The sequence below is a fragment of the Silurus meridionalis genome, chromosome 27 (assembly GCF_014805685.1).
Source record: "Silurus meridionalis isolate SWU-2019-XX chromosome 27, ASM1480568v1, whole genome shotgun sequence".
NCBI lineage: Eukaryota > Metazoa > Chordata > Actinopteri > Siluriformes > Siluridae > Silurus > Silurus meridionalis.
Window position 1 is genome coordinate 13,683,143 of NC_060910.1, and position 22,337 is coordinate 13,705,479.

Genomic DNA, 22,337 nt, shown 5'->3' on the forward strand with positions numbered 1-22,337 from the left:
GTTCACGTTCCCACTGGGAGGGCAAAGCCAATCAGATACCTGTCTCAATTCTCGCACAAATAGAGGTACCAAGGAGAGAAACACCTTAACACAGTCAGGTAGATTGTCATTACTACCACTTTGCTTTATGGCACGACTTCACTGAGTCCAACACCTTACTAAAAACATTACTTGCAGCTGGCTGAGAGGGAGAGATTTACACCATCTTTAGGGAGCAGTTTGTAATTCTGAGCTCTCTGTTGGCTACAAGGATCACAGCTGTAAGTAAAACATTGAGCTTTTTCCTAATACTCCTCTCAGCATCTCAGCATCTCAACTTCTCAATCCTACATCCTTTAGCCCCCTGAGCAAAAACTTGAAAAGCTTTTGTACTTGCAATGTTGTTAGATTCTCTTACAAAATAAAAAAAATTAATAATAATTAATGGTGGCTTGGTTTGATGCATCACTTTAATGATCATCACACAAGATGGATTGCTGTTACCCTTTCAATAACAATATGTGCCAATGTGTTTTATTTATTTACACTAAAGCAAATAGTTTTTCTATAGTTACTTTTGATGAGAAATGGCCACAAAATACACTATATTGTCAAAGGTTTTCAGACACCTGGTCATAAGTATGGTATGTGTTTTCTGAGCATCGCATTTAGTCCCAATTTGCCTCTAAAATTCCCTCCACTCTTGAGGGAAGATGTTCCACTAGATTTTGGAGTGTGCCTGAAACGAGACACTGTGATTCTTGGCGATTCCATTGTCTGGTATGTCCACGCTAATGCAGCCATAGGTAAGGTACACACTCACTGTTTTCCTGGTGCTCGTATTCTTGATGTTGCTGCACAGGTAACCTGAATAAGAACTTCGGAACTGTTGTCCTCCATGCCTGGACAAATGACACCAGGCTAAGGCAAACAGAGATCCTGAAGAGGGACTTCAGGATCCTGGTGGAGACGGTACACAACACATTGTCCACGACAAGGATCATAGTGTCAGGACTTCTTCCCACTTACCAGTGAGGAATTAAGAGGTTCAGTACTTTTTGCACTAAACGAATGGCTACAGTCATGGTGTCGAGAACACAAACTACTCTTTGAAGATAATTTAAATCTTTTCTGGGAGCATCCTAGGTTTTTTCATTCTCATGGCCTACACCCCAGCAGAGTTGGAGCTCCAGTCCTATCAGACAACATCTCCAGAATACTGCACACTATCTGACTGGTAAGACAACCGTGTCTGTTCCTCGTGTAGTAGAACCAAGGAATAAATACACTAGATCTAGAAATATTCTTATTGCAGTTAAATCTGGAAAATGTCAGATAAGCAAACGAAAAAATTCTAAAAAGTTGGGTCTTCTAAACATTAGATTTCTTTCACCCAAAGCACTCATTGTAAATGAGATCATTACTGATGCACTCTTTCTCACTGAGACCTGGATTAAACCAAATGATTACATTAGTCTAAATGAGTCTATACCATCAGGATATGAGCCCTGTCAGACTGGTTGTGAGAGGTGGTGTAGCAACCATTTATATTGCCCTTCTTAATGTTAGTCAAAAATTAAGATTCAGGATTAAATCATTGAAAGCGCTTGTTCTTAAAGTTGTACTTTCAGACATACATAGAAAACCACTACTATCTCTCATGCTGCCCACCGTGTACTGACCCCCAGGGCCCTACGTTGATTTTCTTCCAGAGATTGCTAAATTTTATTTCAGACCTTTTGGTCAATTTTGATAAAGTGCTGCTTGTAAAAGATTTTAATATTCACGTAGATAATGCAAATGATGCCCTAGGAATATAATTTGTGGACTTACTAAACTCTTTTGAGGTTAAACAAAACATCACTAGACCGACTCATCGTTTTAATCACACACTAGACTTAATAATATCCTGTGAAGCAGATGTCACTGATATGGATATTTAACCTCACAGTGATTATATCACAGATCATTACCTTACAGTATATTTAACACACTACCAGTAGAGCAGATTAGCTGGGTCTCACCAAGTTATTGACTTGGTAGGACTATTGTTCCAACCACTAAGGACAGATTCGTAAGTATCCTGCCTGATCTGATCTCAACTTCTCACTAAACCCCTAAATGCAAATGATCTTGACAAAATGGCTAACAACATAGACTCTATCTTTACTAGCACACTAGACACCGTTGCACCCATTCGATTAAAAAAGATTAGAGAAAAAACACCTGCACTATTGTATAATAGTGATATTAATGCCCTCAAGAGAGCATTCCGTAATCTGGAAAGAAAATTAAAAAAAATAATAATTTGTTTTTTTTATTGCATATAAAGACAGTATGCTTAGCTACAGACAGGCGCTAAACTCGGCTAGGACTGGGCACCTAAACAAACTCATAGAAAACAATTAAATAATTCTAGGTTCCTTTTAATTACAGTGGCTAAATTTACTAAAAATCAAATATCTAAAAAGGATATCCAATTGCAGTTTAGTAGTCAGGACTTAATGAATTTGTTCACTTAAATATTAAAAGTATTAGAAAAGCTTAACAATTACAATTACAATCTCTGTTAGATCCCATTCCAACTAAACTACTGAAAGAAGTGTTACATACAGCTGGTGAGCCTCTTCTCAATATTATTAACTCATCGCTATCTTTAGGTCATGTCCCTAAACCCCTCAAGTTGACATTTATTAAGCCTCTCATTAAGAAACCTAATTTGAATCCAAACGAACTATCAAAATACACACCCATTTCAAATCTTCCGTTTTTGTCAAAAATATTTAGAAAAGATTGTCTCTGTCCAGTTATGTTCCTTCTTAAAAGAAAACAATATCTTAGAAGCGTTTCAGTCAGGTTTCAGGCCCCATCATAGCACAGAAACTGCTCTAGTTAAAATCACTAATGACCTGTTTTTAGCTTTAGACCAAGGCTACATCTCTCTGTTGGTTTTACTAGATCTTAGTGCTGCATTCGACACTAAAGAGCATGACTTTCTCCTGGATCACTTACAGAATTACATTCAGAAACAGGCATTAAGCTGGTTTAAATCTTGCCTGTCTGATCGTTACCATTTTGTAGATTTAAACAGAGAACTATCCAGGTTAATACAAGTTAAATATGGGGTGCCACAAGGTTCAGTTCTAGGACCCCTGCCTTTCACAACGTACATGATTCCCTTGGGAAATATTATTCAAAGGGATTAGCTTCCATTATTATGCCGATAATACCTAACTATATATCTCATTAAAACCAGACAAAACAGCTCAATCGACCAGGTTAACTGAGAGTGTTAAATAAATAAAAGATTGGATAACTCAGAACTTGATATTGTTAAATTTTGATATGACAGAGATGTTGCTCATCCCCCCAAAACCAGTACACAGAAGCTTCAATTCAACTTGCATTTAGAAGGTTTTAATGTAACTACTATTTCAACAATAAAAGACCTGGGAGTTGTTTTAGAAAGCAGCTTGTCTTTTAAAAATCATATCAACCATATTACAAAAAAAAAAGCTTTCTTCCACCTTAGAAATATTGCTAAGCTAAGAAACATGTTGTCTATATCTGATGCAGAGAAGCTCATCCGTGCATTCATGACCTCCAGACTGGATTATTGTGATGTATTACTAGGTGGATGTCCTGCACCATAACCACAATCTTATCATCCCCAAACTGGCTACCTGTTAAGTTTCAAATAAACTACAAACTATTGCTACTTACTTACAAAGCCCTAACTGGTTTGGCTTCCATGTATCCATGTTTACCAGTCTTCTAACACGCTACAATCTGTCACACTTTTGAGATCTCAAAGTCTGCTATTCTATGACTTACTAAAAGTCCAAAGTACACTGAAGGTGGTAGAGCATTTTCACACTTAACTCCTGAACTTTGGAACAGCCTTCCTGACAGTGTTTGGCACTATCACAATTTAAGTGCAGATTAAAGACATATCTTTTTAGCAAGATCTACACATATCACATATCAAAACCTTGTGCTCCAGTACATCCGAACAAATGCATCTTATCAACATGTGCTTGTTAATATTATGAACAGCAGCTACGCTATTTCCTCTCCACTGTTTTTCTTTCTCTACCCATCCTGAGGCATCAAGGTTGTGCCAGCTCCAGTTGTGTCCCACCTCATAAAGATTATGGACCTTCAAAGAAACAGATGTTGACCCCGCAAACATCCTGAACCAGCTAGAGACATACCAATGCCATTTGGATCCCACTTCATGTAGAGTTTGGACATTGGACCTCTTCAAATTTTTAAAAGCTCTGGCATGAAGTTGGTTTTGGATCTATGATGATCTCAAATGTTTAGCTATTTTAGGAGTTGCTGAGTAGCTCCTGTATCCACAATGTCAAATGTCTGTATAAGACTGTAGAAAGGACATTAATCAGAATCACACACTCGGGTATTAATGGTAGTTCTCACTCTCCAGTATTTTGTATTGATTTAAGATTTATAATCACACTCTTGATATCATCCAAATGAGGATGGGTTCCCCTTTTGGGTCTAGTTCCTCCAAAGGTTTCTTCCTCATTCATCTAGTTTTTCCTTGCCACAGTCGCCCCAGGCTGCTTATTAGGGATAAATACACATAATTCACTTTAATTCTTAAGTTCTGTAAAGCTGCTTTCAGACAATGTCTATTGTGAAAAGTGCTATAGAAATAAACTTGAATGCAAAATTGTATTATATCACATCCAATGACGTCCTATACAATTGTGTGCCTCCAGCTTTATGGTAACAGTTTGGAAGGCACACATATGGCTGTAAAGGACAAGTGTCCCAATACACTTATCCATATAGTGTATATTAGTACCTATTATCATTTAATAGCAGCTGTAAACAGTTTTATTATTACATCACCCTTTCCTCTGATTGGTGCGAAAAGCTGACACTGGAGACTCCCTCTAAAAGTGGTTAAAAAAATATTACTTCATTTGGATGCACATTTTTTTTACTTCATCCTAACCGAACAGCATGTCTACTTTCTGTTCTCTTGCCTTTGTGAATAGCTGTGGCATCACTTGGATTTAATATGAACAGAAATTCTACTTTTTGTAATAAAATGTGAAGTAGAGATCTAATTTAATTTAATTTAATTCAGTAAATCCAATCAGACTAATCATGTAGATTGATTATTTATATTAGTGCTGCTGCATTGGGGTTGGAAGAGAATTCTGGTAATCACTAGCTGTGGATAACAGTATTAAAAGTATAAAACTACTGCTTTAAGAAAAAGCACAGTTTATAGGACCGGCATATAATGAATGGCCTAAGGAAGTACAGTATGTAAACAGTGTAAAGTGGATTATGTTTCTTAGCTCTTCCTGCAAAAGCCTTGCAGTGTTGTATTAGTGAGTTTGTGCAGGATTTGTTGGCGTGTCTGTGTGTAGTCGGATATGTATTTGTTTTAATGTGAGATCATTCTTTTTTTTAAGTATGTAATCTGTATCAGTCTATTCAATATTTCTGTGGATCACTTCCAAACCCCATCTGCAAACAATTCTTTAACACCCTATTGTATACTGATTCTTGTTTCATTTTTTCTGTTACATATTTAACAGGTGTCCTTGAATATAATAAGCTTTATGGTATGGGTATAAGAACATGTCACATCGCTTAATTCCAACATTTGAAAAATTGTCTTTTTTTTTTTTTTTTTACGTTCTTCACTGTGACCTTTTTAAATCAGAACACACAAAGCTCTTTTTTAACATTCGGAAGAGTAAAACAGCAGCTTTTTATTAATCTTTTCATAGACCTGGAGAATGCTAATGTCTATTTCCAGACCTGAAAGATGTGGTTCTGCATTGGAATAAAATAGAGTTAAAAATTTAGATGTTTTCCTCCACATAGGGAAGCAGCTAGTGCTTCAGGCCCCAAAACTTTATTTACAGGAGTCTAGGGTGGAGAATGAAAGGAGAGAAAATGAAAATGGGAGCAGTGGTCTAATTTACTGCTCCCAATGTTACATATCTAATAAGCTGATTATTCCATGGAACAGATCGGCTCATTACATGACACAGTTATTTACACCGAGCAAGGAATTAAGTCAGAACATTGAATTATGTGTAGCTAAGGTAATGGTTTGGCCTCGGTAATAAAATAGTAGAATGGTGCTTATGCCATTAAATAGCCTTGCCCATCATTAGGCTAATTAATGTGAGTTGGACAATTAGGGGATAATATAAATGTAAAATTCAATTTATAAAAAGTACACTTAATAAAAAAAATTTAAAAAAAAACATCAACTAGTTATCTAAAATCTTCTACAGTTTGTATACTAATGGAACCCCTTAAAGTGTATGTAGAACTCTTTAATATAGAGTTTCTGTTTTCCAGAGGACAGATAACCTGTTGCCAAGTGTTTATTTCAGAAAAAAAAATGAATTTTTGAATTAATTTGGTATATATATTAGGACATTATAAAAATAATTTGGTCCTAAGTAGGTCTTAAAATTAGGTAAATTAAACCTTAGAACAAGAACCCATGACACCATCCTATTATTTATTTTACAAAATGAAGATAAAATGGAAACACTATAAGTAAAAATGTACACCTTTACTACTTCTATAGGATTTAAGTGGCTAAATAGCAGCCATGTGCTGCTATATAAATACCTTACATTTATTGGTAAATGAGAGTGTGACCACCTCTATAAGGCCCAAATTTAAGCAGTTTACAGGTCTAGAAGATTCAGGTGTGAGTAAATATAACGCTAAGGAGGAAAGACATCACAAAGGCCATTTTCAAACAATTTAAAGTCCATCATTCTAGAGTGTGGAGCATTATTCATTAGAGGAAAACATGCATAACAGCCAATCTCCTCAGGATTAGACACCCCAGCTAATTCACTTATTTTTTGGACAGATGAGACCAAAATGAATATGTTAGGCCATAATTCACATTGCCAGATTTGGCAAAAAAAAAAACACAGCCTACTGGCACAAACACTTCATACCATCTGTCAAGCATTTAGGTGGAGGAATGATGATTTGAGCCTTTTATTTGTAGCCAGCCACAGTACCTGGGAAAGTTGCAGTCATTGTATTCTAGAGGCAAATATGAGACCATCTGTCTGACAGCTAAAGCTTGGCTGAAATTGGGTCATGCAACAGGACAATGATCCCAAGAACAAAAGCAACTCTATTGCTGAATGGCTGAAAAAAGAGCAGAATCATTGTGTTGCAATAACCTAGTCAAAGTTAACACTTCAACCTGACTGAAATGCTGTGGCAGAACTTTAAGAGAGCCGTGCATTAACAAAAGCTCGCAAAGCTCAATGAACTGCTGCAACGTCATTAAGAACGCTGACCAACTAGCACCGGTCTTCACTTAGATATTTAACCTCTCCCTGGAACAGTCTGTTGTCCCCTCATGCTTCAAACAGTCCACCATTATTCCTGTCTCTAAAAAACCGCAGCCCACCTGCCTCAACAACTACTGCCCTGTAGCCCTGACCTTAGTAGTAATGAATTGCTTTGAAAGACTGGTCAGAGACTTCATCACTTCATCACTACCAGACACACTGAATCCTCTAGAGTTTACGTACCAACAGAGCAGCTCTACTAAGAACGCCATTACTCATCTTGTTCATACAACGATGAGCCACCTGGACTGCAGAAAAGGGAATTATGCAAAAATGCTGTTTGTGGACTACAGTTTAGCGTTCAACACCATAATTCCCTCATGCTCACCTCTAATTTGGAGGTCATAGGACTCAACCCACCCCTGTGTCAATGAATTTCCAACTTCCTGACAGATCACAAGCCGTACAGGTGGGCAAACACACCTCATGCACCCTCACCCTCAGGGTTGTGTTCTGACCCTCCTGCTGTACCCACTGTACACATATGACTCTGTGGCCACTTCCAAATCCACCACCATCAACTTTGCTGACAACACTGTTGTGGTGGGCCTCATCTCATCTTCACACATGGTTTCTCCATTTCAGTTTGATTTTTGTAAAATAATATTATTAATAATAATAAACACACAGTGTAATATGTCATGTTGTGTTGTTCATCTAAGGTTGTATTTACCAAATTCTAAGACCTGATAAGGACCATATGATTTTTATTATCTCCTGACTTGTAAAACCATAGAATTCAAAAAAGGATGCACAATCATTATCACATGACTGAATAGTTTACCTTATTCAAAAAGGAACCTCTAAGGAACCACCTTTTTAATAGGATAGCGCACTAATCCTATTGTAGTGAATCATTAAAGATGTGGTAAAGAATCATAGGTTTGGTTTCACATAATATAGCCTAATCAAAATTCAAACAAATGAACTTGTCTTACATTAGGATACCAATAATATATTAATTTAGGTGTTAGTGTTATCATTTAGGCTAAAAACTGGACAATTAGCCCACGAAAACCCTTTTTCTAATTAGCTAATGGGTTGTATCAACTGGATTAAATGCAGTCTCAGCCCTGCAGTGATCACTGGTGTGGAGTTATCCCCTTCTGGTGTCTGACATCTCAGGCCTCTTTCCTTACATTCAGTCAGCAATATCCTGTTTTGTGAAGCAATTCATGTCCAGAGATGCCCTGCAGCTGCTCATAACCTTTTCTCAATCTCACATTTGCAATAATCAGCAAACTGAAAGAGGCCGATGCATCCTTACCATCATCACTATAGCTTCATGAATTCAGCGTAGTTTCTATTTTTATCACTGTTATAGCAGCATGACACTATAAACTGTCATATCCATAAAGCAGAAATAACTCTAACAGTGGCAACACTCACAAAACTACTGATTTCATATAACTAAAACTATTATTAATACCTGACCAAAATATTTTTATGCAGTAAGCACCATGCTTTGTTGTTGGGTTTTACCTTTAAGCCTCCAACCTCTGCTGCTGATCCATGGTCCACTCCGGCAATATAAATGCCGAGGGAATATTCTGCTCCTCCGCGGATCATCAGACCCAGCGGACGTCCGTCATCCAAGGAGATTGTGACCTGGAGAGACAAAAACATATGAAAAGATTCAAACATAATACATATTACAAATTCCAACTTAATCTGTTATGCGGTATTAGCAAGAGTTATTGAGAATCTTTTCTTCAAAGTCTGTAATTTCTTTCTACTGCATCCAGTCATTCAGCTATCCATTCAATATCTATGTCAATCCATCCATCTTCTTCTTATTCTATCTGTCCCTCTAACCATCCAACCCACTAATCACGTGATCCTCCATCCATCCATCCATCCATCCATCCATCCATCCATCCATCCATCCATCCATCCATCTTCAGCTAACATCTATTACTCTACCCAATACACACCCAACCAGCCATCTATTTACCTAGCTACACGTCCATATACATATCCAGCTAGCACCCAACTCTTTACTTATCGAATCATCCATCCAACATTTAATCCATCCATGTCAAACCAACCATCTAACCATCGATCTATTCAACTCCCCATGGATTCATCTGCTTATCTAACTATCAATCTATTCATCTCCCTATCCATTCAACTATCCTATCATCCATCTCAACTAAAAAACCATTTGTCTAACCAGCTACCTATCTATACATATTTCTATGCATTTTTCTTCTGCATCTGTATCTAACCTTCTATTCTCATTAATTCAGCTATCTATTTTCATAATGACTATGGGTGACCATTTTAGCTTTGCATCATTAAGACAATAAAACCAAACTGTCCAATTTCAGAGACCTAAGCCATTTTTACAATAATGAGTTAAACTGTCTGGGTCACCTCCAAAAAACCTCAAATCCTTCAGCACCATCAAGCATTTGGGAATACAAATAGAATATAAATCAGTCTAAAATGTTATTACAGTGCACCTATTAGCTGGAAATGACATTTGAGATCAAATACTAGGCAACTGACTATCCTAATAAATTCTAAAGCCTCTTTAAAGTCCTTCAAAGTCTAAACAGCCAAATCACAAACAACTTAAGATGCAGGTGCAATGTTCATATGATAAATGACTGTAGATCTGTCTGGTTCAGATGGGAAAATAAATCATGCTGACAGACAGAAAGAATTGTTGCCTGGGCTGGACCTAAACTCATATCACTCAGCTTCCTTTTGGGGAAAAACAGCACATCATACATTGCTCTGAAATGTCTTTCCTGCTTGCTGTGAATGTCTGTTTCTAAACAGAGCACATGGCTGTCAGATTTAATTAGGAATGTTTCATATCATCAAAAAAACATCTTGTATAGAAAATCTGGCAATTGGATTCAGTCCTGTCCTTCCCAAATAATGCGCTGGAGTGTTCGTGTTTGAGGTGAAAATCTGAGGCAGGGTCGGGATTGACTGGAGAGGTGAAGGAGGGCAAAAGACTGAGCAAGATAAAGTGGCGGTACAGAGTTCAGAGTTCAGAGCTGATTGACTGAAGGGCCAAAGTGTGGATGAGACGGAAACAGAGAAAGAAACAAACATGTTACAGAGAACATTTTGGAATAACATGAAGTGTTAAGGCGGAAGTTGCCAAAAAAGTTTGAACTACTTGTGAACTAATGAACTACTTAAAAACATGCTTAAAAAATATATTTTTCTATACATGCTTTAAAAATGGATTTTAAGAATGTCATTAATGTGTAAAAAGTCAGCAAAGCCTCTGTTATTTATTTGTTTATTCCTTTTCAATTTGATAGAATGTTTCATGCAGAATAAACAGCGATTTCAGAGTCTCATATATTCCATATGTCCATGGCTTTAAGCAAATGTATTACAAGAAAGTGTAATAATAATTTGAAATGCCTTATTTAATGTAAAATATTTTTTTTTAACAGTTATTTGTAATTTTTGCCACCATTTAATCTGGCTGCTTACCCAGACCCTTGTACTGATGACAGAAAGCAGTGAGCCACACACTCACCCTTCTCTCCGCCCCCTGTAGTGGGGTGTGTCCACGACGCTGGCTGTTAAAATGCCGTCCACCTGCAGTATGCTGCTCCAGCAGGTCAGGGGGTGGAGAGATGCTTCGGCCCTGAGGATCTACCCAGGTGTACACATGATTGGTCACATAACCTCCAGGGATCCGGCCCATCGAACACACTGATAAACAGAGCTTCTTGCATCCTTTCAGCACCTGGTGAAGTGGAGGAGAAAGACAGAAGGAATATGAGTAGATAAAGAAACAAGGTGGATTGGGGGGGGGGTTGGGGGGTTATGTTTTTCAAGAGGGCAATTATTGCGACCTTATCATTTCACACCACATCTGGAGTTAATGTCTTGCTGTTTATGCAGATATCATTAATCACAGCACTTAGTCTGCGTGTTAATTTAATCCATCAGTGCACACAAAGGCAAAGTCAGCCAGATAAATAATTACTGCTCTTCATCTCGCTTTAATTCCAATAAATGTTAATATCACATTCAGATCAGACTGACATGCACACGTGTGCAGTACCTTCCTTTGCATAACATAGGGTACAAGGATGGTTAAATCCATTACCATTCGTGCACAAAACCCCTGTAGACCAAAAAACTAAATAAATCCCTGTCCTGCTCTCTGAGCTCCATTTATACCTGGCAAACATCCACAGCCATCCAACTCTCATTTAATATGATAGCTTTATAGAGATCAGGAAGATATATATATATAAATATATACTTATAGGCTTCTTGGTCAGCCTTATATACAGTATCAGACTTCAGCTCAGCGGATGAAGTCTGGCACTTTTGTTTTTACAGAGGATAATTTACTCTGAGCCTTTGAGCGAGTGAGAAGGTAAAAGCAAAAAAAAGAAAAGAAAAGTGGCAGGAGCAAAATAAAAAGATGTGCACTGAGTCAGAGGTACACGTGTATCAGTAGCACAAAGACACTGTGGATCCTCTTATTGAGACTCTGCTCTACCTGACTGACTGATGCTGACTTGGTTATGAAAACACCACAGAGGTGCTTCTGAATTTACTTCCTCAAGAAGAAGCACGTATCTGTAAGATCACAGAGGTTTGTTTTTCAAAATAACAGTACAGGAATAGTCTGTGATATATAGCATACTCTGTACTGTATATGCAAGCTACATACTGTACATGCATTCATACATACGTGCATTCAGCACAATACATGACATACTGTACAGTACAGTAATGGCTGCTGCTATAATACAACTACAACTGCTACTACTAATAATAACAATTCCACCATCCCTTGCATTTCAAGCACCCGCTTATTTTAAAAGTAAAAAAAATTAAAAATACAAATCAAGCAATTCAGTTGATGAATTTCAGTCTATGCAAAATGGGGTTTAAAAGGGGCAGTTCTTTAGTTGAAAATTCATGGTCAAATAGAGAAGTCAGAATAGATTAAGCAGGCAGCTTCATCTGACTGAAAGGCTTCTATAAAACTCAAATAACTACTCTTTTACAGGCATGGTGAGACAAAAATGCAGGTTTATTGGCAATCAAAATCAATATAAAAAAGACCATCGGATTTCCGTCCTCTCAGCTAAGACCAGGAATCTGAGACAACAATTGGAAAAAATCCAGATATCTGGACAAATGAAAATTGGAATCTATTACAGTTTTTCTCAGTTGCTTTGGAGTGTTTCTCAGATCAGTAATGAAATTCTCAAAACTCCTTATCATTAATCACTTGTGAACATCATAAAAACAATTCTTGGTGCTTTGATGAAATTGCAAATGCTTTAGAACATAATTTAATCAATTGTGTACAATTGTCTGTTTGTTCGTACATTATTAGTTGTTTATGTCATGTTGACCAAAATATATTATACTGGTTTTACCTAAATAGTCTTTACCCCCAAAGCATTTTGGCATCAGTTTATTGCATAAGTCATTGAATGCAAAATTGTTTGAACCAGTTGTAATAATCTGTCAATCTTAAATTTCTATTAAACCTTTTTTTTGGAAAATGTTTCTTGAATTGATTGATTGTGCAGATAAATCTTGACTTTCATTTATGAAGTTGAGTGAACGGCATCAGAACAACCAATGATCAACTAGTTTTCTAAAAAAAGTCAAAGGTGAATCTTGGGAACCTTCACTCAGCAAAACACTGAATTAAAATTTCTGAAAATGGATAAACAACCAAGAAATTCAAAGATGTCAAACAGAACTTTGTGCATTTTCAATCATTGTAATCCAAACTGTAGTTTTGTATCAAGAAATACTGAAATTGTGCACCAACATGACTAAACATTTTGACTATCTTGTTTGGGAAGAAAACGACAAAGGGACTTTTCTTTCTGTATTTTGAGAAAAATAGAGGCTTTTGCAAGAAATCCAATGTGTTGTGCTGTTTGTACACATTGTTTTGAGAATGTACTGGTATGCAAATATTAAGGATGATTCAACAAATGCTCCGAAACAACTGAAAAAAACTGTAACTGGTCTTGTGATATTTATTAATGCTGCATTTGTTTATTCTACACTATAAACTGTATGTATAGAAATACAGGATTCTGTACTACTGGGCTGTTTTTTTAGAAGAGTAGATTCCAATTAATTTACAGAACAATTGGCAGAAGCAGCTCTAAATAGGGACTAAAATTGCCTATAGGGTATCAGTGAGATAGAGGCTTAACAAGGCAGATGAATGCACTCATTAGTGTCCTACCAGCCCAATTTGACTGTCATGAAGCTTCAGAATATTACTACTGCAGCAAGTCAATCTCAATAACCACATTTTTGGACAAGCCTCTCTATGCAGTAGACCAATGTTAGGAGATATTTATAGGCTATGTACTAAAATGAGATGAATCCAGGGCTGAATGCATGCCTCAGTGTTCAGTGAAAGATTGTTGAACAGACGAGTCATGAAGGGCAAAGTATCAAGTGTGTGAGTCAGTACTGCATCAGAGACCTGGTCATTTACATGTATAAATACCACATTCTAAAAATAAAGACCGCCTTTCTTTGGTAAATACCATCTGACAACCTGAATGGAATATCTTGCCTGATTGCGGTCGGCTGTGTGTAGCTCGTATTGAAAAATTAACATTGTGACATGACAGAATTACTCAAATGTACTAAAAATGTAAAAAAAAAAAAAAAAAGATAAAAAAAGCTCTGTTGGTCACCTACTGAGAACCACCAGTCAAATTTAGCCATTTAACCCCCAGAGCTAAGACACCATCATACACGGGATGACAGAAACTGACAGAAAGATAGTGAGAGATGAGTAGAGGGAGAGCTCAAATGAAAAATTCTTCTAGATTTTTGACAAGCCTTCGATGAATAATCCATAGCCTATGGGCTTGTCTTGTCAGAGAAAAAAATTGCAAAGCAGATTTTTTTATGTCGGAACACAGCAGACCTGAAACCCTGTGTGAAATTCCTAATAACCAAAACCCAATTCAATTTGTAGCATCATACAGGGTTAGGGTATGATTAGTATTGGCAAAATTCAACACTAAACCAAAACTCATGCATGTTTATTATATAGAGAAGGTTCTATTTACTATCTATTTGTCACCAATATTTATGTTGAATCTTACACTGAAAATCTTAAATTGTTTATTAAGTCTTGTAACAGCATGGATGTGGCTGTAACTCAGGCTACAACATGAATGGTGAACAAGTTCTTATACAGTATATTATTGTTCCTTAATAACAGCTCACAGCTGATAGCTGACAAACAAGGTAAAGACCAATAATATCAGATTGATTAGAAAACATGAAATTTAACAAAGAAAAACATATAATTGTGGATATAGACATGTTTGTGGCTTTTCTCTTTGTGTAACATTAAAGGAATATGTCCTGGGTGCAGTGATGGAAAGTAAAGAGGTGTCTTTATTTCACTAGTTTACCCCAGTATATTTTGTAGGTATCTGTACTTCTTTATTTTGTAAAACGTTTTACTTTTACTTCACTTCACTGTAATGCTTAGTATTATGCCATTCCTCGCTACATATAAATGGATTACTCTCGCTGTGTGCCTCTCACATTCGGAAATTTTCTAATTAAAAGGTTATAAAGAGCACAAGATTTTAAATATAGTCCTCTTAGACCAGTCCTTATACTTTCCACACACAAACATCCATTCAGAAGCAAATACATACACTTAAGTTGAACTCTAAAAGGTATAACCACCGCACCCTACTGAGGCAAGAAGCTAGTTATGTGAAAAATACAGAGGGGCCCACCAACTACCAATCTTACGCTGCTTAAAAGTATCTTAATGTGCTTCCCAGTGCGTTATCACAAACTACAAAGAGTGAAATCAAGTTTTACCCACTTTTATGATATAAGTTTTCAGTCAAGAATGATGATGGATGATAAAAAGTCCACTACATTTCACATTTACATACCCATAGATGGTTTTGCAGAATTTGAATCAAAACACCGCCAAAAAAAAGAGCAAATAACTACAATGAATCCTCAGAGATCAGAGTTGTAGACAAGTAACACTTTGTGTATTTACGAAATAAACACAAGAATAAACTGTACCAGTCAATGTTTTATATACAAAAATCAGTCCCATTAATGAGGAAAAAAACCTGCTCACAAAAAAGGTGTTCTTCAAGTAATCAAAAAAAAAAAAGACCCACAAAGTCAAATTCTTGCAATCAGGCTACAAAAGACAAATGCAGCACAGCTCAATTCATGTAGATTCAAACCCACACACAAGGTAGTGTTCACAGTTTTTCTCACTTGCTTTGGAGCGTTTCTCAAATCAGTATTGAAATTCTCAAAACTCCTTGTTTAACCTCCATCTCATTTAGTCATAAAAACAATTCTCATTGATCAAATTGCAAATGCTTTAGTACATCAATTGAATCAATTGAGTACAATTGTCTGCTGTTTCCTACATTATTAGTTGTTTATATCATGTTGACCAAAAAATAGTATACTGGATACCTAAATAGTCTTAAACCCCAAAACTATTTTCAGAATTACAATTTCTGAAAATAGATGAACAACCAAGAAACGAACGAACAATATTACAGTACAGTAAAAGTGTGAATCCTGTCCGGTCTTTTGCAATCAATATAAATAAATTTGTGCTGCTGAAATTCATAGATGTCAAACAAAAGAAATTCAACTTTTAGTGCATTTTCAATCATTTTATTCCAAACCGTAGTTTTGTATATCAAGAAATACTGAAATTGTGCATCGTCATACTGACAACATGACTGAATATTTTAATGATCTTCATTGTGAACAATGACAAAGGAACTTTTAATTCTTATGGAAATTTGTTCATTGACACAAATACTTACTTTTGCTAAATATTTTGAAAAAAAGTACAGGCTTTTGCAAGAAATCCAATGTATTGTGCTGTTTGTACACATTGTTTTGAGTGCACTTACTGGTTTGCAACTGAGAAAAAAACTGTACAAATTCTATGATTAAACTGGAAACAAAGTTTTTTAATCCGGTTGAAAAAAGAATTTGCATCTTAGCTAGGGTCTTACCATGCTTCCCTCTTCCCCACCTAAAAAATCTAAAAATTACAAAACATTCCCTCGTCTTCTACTTTACCACCTGGTTAAACTGAAGTAATATTAAGGCAGGATATTTGTATTATGGTGCCAGTATTTTGTAACGGTTATAAAGTTTCCAAGATTGGAGTATATAATGTCAAAGTAGTTTACACTATCTGGTTTCTCAGTCACACAACAAGCTGCATTTTTTCATATAAGCTTTAAGTAAGGCTGGTGTATCTAGCTTTAGCTTTAGCATGAGTGATTACAGGAATGAAGGTGTCTTCATTTTAATTCTAATTGTTTTAGGTAACTTTTATTTGTCAAACACACAACCATTATTCCTTTTAGCGTGATTTTAGCATATTAGCATTATTCTGACAACAGAATAACTGGTCTATATTAAACCTGCTCTGGCAACAGCATGTGGGCCATTTCTGTGCCTTCATTCAATGTAATATGTGCCCAAAATAGTGACCCACATCTGGGCCACATGAAAAAAGATTTTTTAGCTCCTAGTGGGAAACATGCTTCTGATTGGTGAGGTTAATTAAAAATAAGCCCTTAATGTCTTTTATCGCTATTCAGCAAATATTCAGATTTTCACTGGAGGACAGTAACAAAGTAAATGTTATTTTTTATTGTACTTAAGGAACATTTTTGCATATCTGTACAGAAGTATTTCCATTTGGGAAAACTTTTACTTTAACTTCATCACATTTTAAAGTCAAATATCTTACTTTTTATTCAACTACAGTATGTAAAAGCAGTCGTTTCTTTTTTTTTTATTTATAACAAACACACAGCAATCCACCAATCTGCATTCAACATACAGTTTCTTGTCAATAAAACAGCAAGCAGAACAATTTAAGAGGAATAACAATTTTTTTTGGGAAGTAGTTGAAAAGGTTAGGGTTAATATTAATATATAATCATTCTATTCACTAATATCATTTTATTAATAAATTGGTGTGCTAAGAGTAACATTAAAGTATTTTTTATTTTTTTTACATAAACTGAGTTGCTTAAGCAAAAGCTGTGACCAAAATGTATAATATATTATAACCATAATAAATCATATTCCAGAGGATACTTAAGTACATTTGAAGGCAAATACTTTTGTGCTTTTGCTAAACTTAAAATTTAAAGGGAGCACTTTTACTTTTACTGGAGTAATATTTTACCTACTGTATCTCTACTTTACAGTAACTCAAGTATTTGGTTTGTGTACTTCGTCCTCCCCTGCTGATTTTCTTGGGACAGCTTTTCAGAGGATTACCTGTAATACATGTGATTAAGTTTTAAGGGGAGAAGCATCTACTATGAAAGTATCTTAAATGCCATTTTTGCTTTTCTGTCAGAGACATTATCATCAATAGAAGCATCTGAGCTAAGCTGCTCAGCTGCTGAGCTAAAGTGTCAGGATTTGTGTCTAGTTGAATTAGATGAAACGGATTTACATCGATCCTAAACAACTTCTAAACAACTTTCAACTTAACACACAAGAGTGTGGTAACTTTCACACTCTTCATATTTAGTGGTGGTAGTGTGTGTTGGCACAGCTTCGTTTCCCATTGTGAATCATTTGTATAATTAGCAGCTGTTGTATATAATTGGCCAGGAAGGAAGTCGTGGCAGACATGTATTGGGATACTTGCCTTTTCCAGTCACCTGTTAGCGTAGTAGGGGTTTGTTTATGCGTTGCATTGTTGACTTTGCACATATAGAGTTATGCTTTTATTGTTTGTTCCCTGTACAGTGATTGTCCTGTGTTCACTTATCATGTTCTCAGGGATGAAAACTTTTGATATTGCGCTTCATCTTTTTTTTTTATTCCGAATTGTGGTTTTATCATTGTGTGTATTTGTAGCTGAACTGTAGTGAATGAAGCTGTCCTAGTTCCAGACGTTTTTTTTTTCACCTCTCCAATGTTATATTTGTAAAAGGATTTTTTTTTAATTTCTCAGTAGTTATTGTGTTTTTTTATTACAGCCTTGTGAATTTCTACTTTAGACAGCTAACGTTGGATCAATCTACTGCTTTTCTCTAGTTGGAATATGATTGTGGGTTTTTTTCCCTCACCTCTTTTTTTCCCTTTTTTGTAGCATGTCCTTTATTCTATAGAAAAATAGTTCTGCCTTGGATTTTGCACTCAAACAGCACTAGACAGACACTGGATTGTTTTTTCCCCATGAAATTAATATGGGTTTTTTTGTTTCAATAATCTACATGAACCTGAAAAGACTCACCCATGTGAAAGGTTATGAAGGTGAATTTATTTTTGTGTTTGGTGCACCATGGTTTTTCCAGCTCTCCTTGTTTGTTGCACGTGTGGTTAAGGTTTCTTGTGTTTTTTCAGAGAGTTTGCCGCCCTAACGAAGGCAAACTCCTTTATACCGTAGTTGTTCATGGTACAATGTACAAAGAAATATGTATAGTGTACATCTAGTTATCTGTCTACTATTGGTAATTCATTTATTTCATGGTTTCTATTTATTGTAATTTTTATTTTAACAGTTATAAAGTTACCCCTCGCATGTTGTAATAATTGCAATAAATCTTACCTTTTGGCCATTTATTGCACCTAGTAACATTGAAAAATATCCCTCATGCCTCATAAACATTAATAAATATGAATAAATGTAAACAGTACCTGCTCTGCAACCTCAGGATCAACCATGCACCATGCAAGACAATACAAAGCCTCTTTGCCCACTTCACTATGTATGTGAAGTGAGAACTTTCGGAGTATTTATCGGCTTTTTACTTGTCACAGAGCGAACCCACAAGCCCTTAACTCCTGCAATAATGCATAGAGATCACAATGTCAAACAACAGTTATCTTACTGTCAGTCTCAGACTCAGGAAGAGACAGCCTGTCCAGACAAAAGAGCAGAGGATTTGTTCTGTCTACGGTGGTTATGTTTTTGTCGGCTTATACGTAAGACTGTGTTCTTTTTGCTTTTCTGAGGTGAACATTATGTAAAGAAATCTGCTAGGGCCAACGCAGCAGTGATGCAAGCCAGAAATGACTCACTCGTGTAGGAAATATAACCAAGGCCAACTGGCTGATAATATTGCCCTCTTAAAGTCTCAGCTCGGTCTTAGTTATTCAGTTTATAGCATTTTATTCATTATATACCGTACTATGATTTATTCAATAACAACAGTTAATGTAATGGCAAAAGAGTCGAGATCTGTAAGTTTGGAGTTGTGGAAAATCACCCCAATAAATGACACATTGATGCTTCTTTAAATTCTACATTTGTCAAATTCAAATGGTAGAGAGTAAAGAGAATCCAAATACAGAATGTAAGAATGGGATAATGATCTGAGCATCCAAACATATCGTAAGGAATGTAGGGTGCATTTGCAAATGTGTATTACCCCCAGGATGCACAAGGCTTTATTTGATTGCCACTATAAGCAGATTTTACAGGTTAATGCTCTCAGCGTTGCAGTTTTCGTTTGTTTCAAGCCTCTTTTTTTTTCATGTTGCTATTTTTGTGAAGATAAATTAACCTTTTGATTTTAATCCAAAATATGCACCCACCCAATCGAGACCTCTAGTTAGCATAAAGTTGTGCATGCATTACCCCCTCTAGAGACCACAGAAATGTAGGGACATGTAGGGGGGTGGACAAGGGGTCTCCCATTTTTTTACAGCAGGTTTTGTGAATCTTTACTATTTGTGGAACACGTCAAGTCTACATTTCTTGTCAAGTTTATTTCTATAGCGCTTTTCACGACAGACATTGTCTCAAAGCAGCTTTACAGAAATTCAAGAGTTAAGGTGAATGGTGTGTGTTTATCCCTGATGAGCAGCCATGGCCACTGTGGCAAGAAAAAAAACCCTTAGATGTTATGAGGAAGAAACCTTGAGAGGAACCAGACTCTAAAGGGGAACCCATCCGCATGTGTTAACCATAATTAAGTAACTTTACAGTAAGTAACAAGTAACCTAAAAGACAACTAAATACATATACAGGGTTATTTATGTGTTCATAATAAATGCAATACATGCATTGGTTAATACAAGAAAAAATACAACACATGCAACGCTGCTTCCCATGTGCACTGCATGTATACTGCATACCCCATTTTTGCACTTTTTGGTGCTAGATGCCCTTGGGTGAGTATTTTAGAAACTGCTGACCTTGTGAGATTTTTGCACAAAACAGTATCTAGAGTTTGCATAGAATGGTATGAAAAATAAATAACATCAATGAAACAAAAAAGCACAGCAGGCAAAGGTGCCTTGTTGATCAGGGAACAATGACCTGTCCAACTGACAGTAGGTTAGTATAAACTGATAAGCACCTTGCATTTCACCCTTGCCAGCCAACAAGTTTTTGAGGTTACAGTGGGTGCAAAAACTGGAAAAACATTGGTCTGATTAATCTCAATTTCTGCTCATCCTGACAGAATTAATATGGTCAGAATATATATGGTCAGCATTTGTCATAAAGAGCATAAATCCATAAACTTGGCTTGTCTTCTGTCAACAGTTCAGGTTGGTGGAAGTGTTGTAATGTTGTGGGGGATGTTTTCTTGGCACACATCGAGTCTCTTAATTCAAATCGAGCATTGTTTGAAAGCTGAAGCTTATCGAAATATTATTGCTGTCCACTTTCTGTATATCTCTTTATGCCTACAACGCATAATAAGTGGCTAAGTGGATAAAAATCCTCCCAGTCATATAACTGAATCCAATAGATAGAACATGTGATGTGACTGAACAGGAGATGAAGTGGTATAAAGGTGCAAGCTGACAAATCTGCAGCAATTACAGTATGTAACGCAATCATGTCATGATGGACCGGATATTCAAAGGAATCCATTTCACAATTTTATGGAGCAAAAACAAGTCCTATGTGACTTATAAAGGCCATGTGTACTTTTGTTTTAATGGAGCATCTTTAATTCAAGCTTTACCTGAGAGATCCTATGAAGATTGACATAAAGATTATTACAGGAAACCATGCCAAGATGGAGCCTCTGTGTCATTAATGTCTACATTCATCATTTACCTTCACAAAAGCTTTAATGCCTTTTCATCTTTGTATTAGTCTGACATCTCTATAGTAAACCCCTTGTGTAGTTTTTAAGATTTTACATTAATTTTATATGTTTTAACGTGTTCAATTTATAAATTTATAATTTATCTGTTTTAAACACAAAAATTATCTTTGTATGCTAAAATATCATTAAAATACAGTAGATAACAAAGAAGAAAATATATATATGGTCAATTTGATCAGTTTTTATAATGTATTTATTTTAAATTCAACCTCTTGACATTGGCATGCCTCTGCTATACATTTATATTTTGCTTTGCAAGTCCTGAAAACATTTTCACACATTTTTTTTTATATATTTGTTTGGTATCAGTAAGGTTTTTTTTTTTTTAAAGAAGTCCTACCACTAACAGGTGTTTAAATGGTCAGTTGAGTTGGCATGGCGTAAGCAAGCAGTTTGGCTGAATTAGAATACTGTTTGGTAAATGCAACGCAGCAAATACAATGTTCGAATTCTTTCCATACCGAAGCAGTCCGAAACCCATAAACATATATAACCACCACATGCTCATGCTGTAACAATCATACTCATGCCAAAGTGGGATTGGATTTTTTATTAACCCCTCCATTTTTTTATTATGTTCATTACCACAAAATGTGGTTATCTCATTTCTGCTGCATCGTTGCAATCTGGAGCCAAATGCAAAGTGAGTGGCGATTGCACTGACAGCGTGTTGCGCTTGAACATGCTCAAAGCGAAGCCGTGCCAAAAAATCATTTTATGGCTTTTTATTTTACTTGTTTCAGCGGAATCATAATTGAACTCGAGCTTCGCTGAGCTGCGTCCTCTGCGTATAAAGCATTTTATGTCGGAATCAAGGGAAGCCCGAGAGAAGCTGTAAGATTTCGTTGATGGACCACATGCAGCA

At 36.1% G+C, this 22,337-nt stretch overlaps 1 protein-coding gene across 1 annotated transcript in view; it reads right to left on the bottom strand.

Moving 5' to 3' along the window:
• whrnb (whirlin b) overlaps positions 1–22,337 on the bottom strand; it is an 87,784-nt gene that overhangs the window by 38,747 nt on the left and 26,700 nt on the right. Inside the window, exons 2-3 of the mRNA XM_046842118.1 lie at positions 10,873–11,085; positions 8,847–8,972 (exon numbers count right to left, since the gene is read on the bottom strand). Of these exons, the coding sequence (XP_046698074.1) occupies positions 8,847–8,972; positions 10,873–11,085 (339 nt within the window). The remainder of the gene's footprint in view (positions 1–8,846; positions 8,973–10,872; positions 11,086–22,337) is intronic.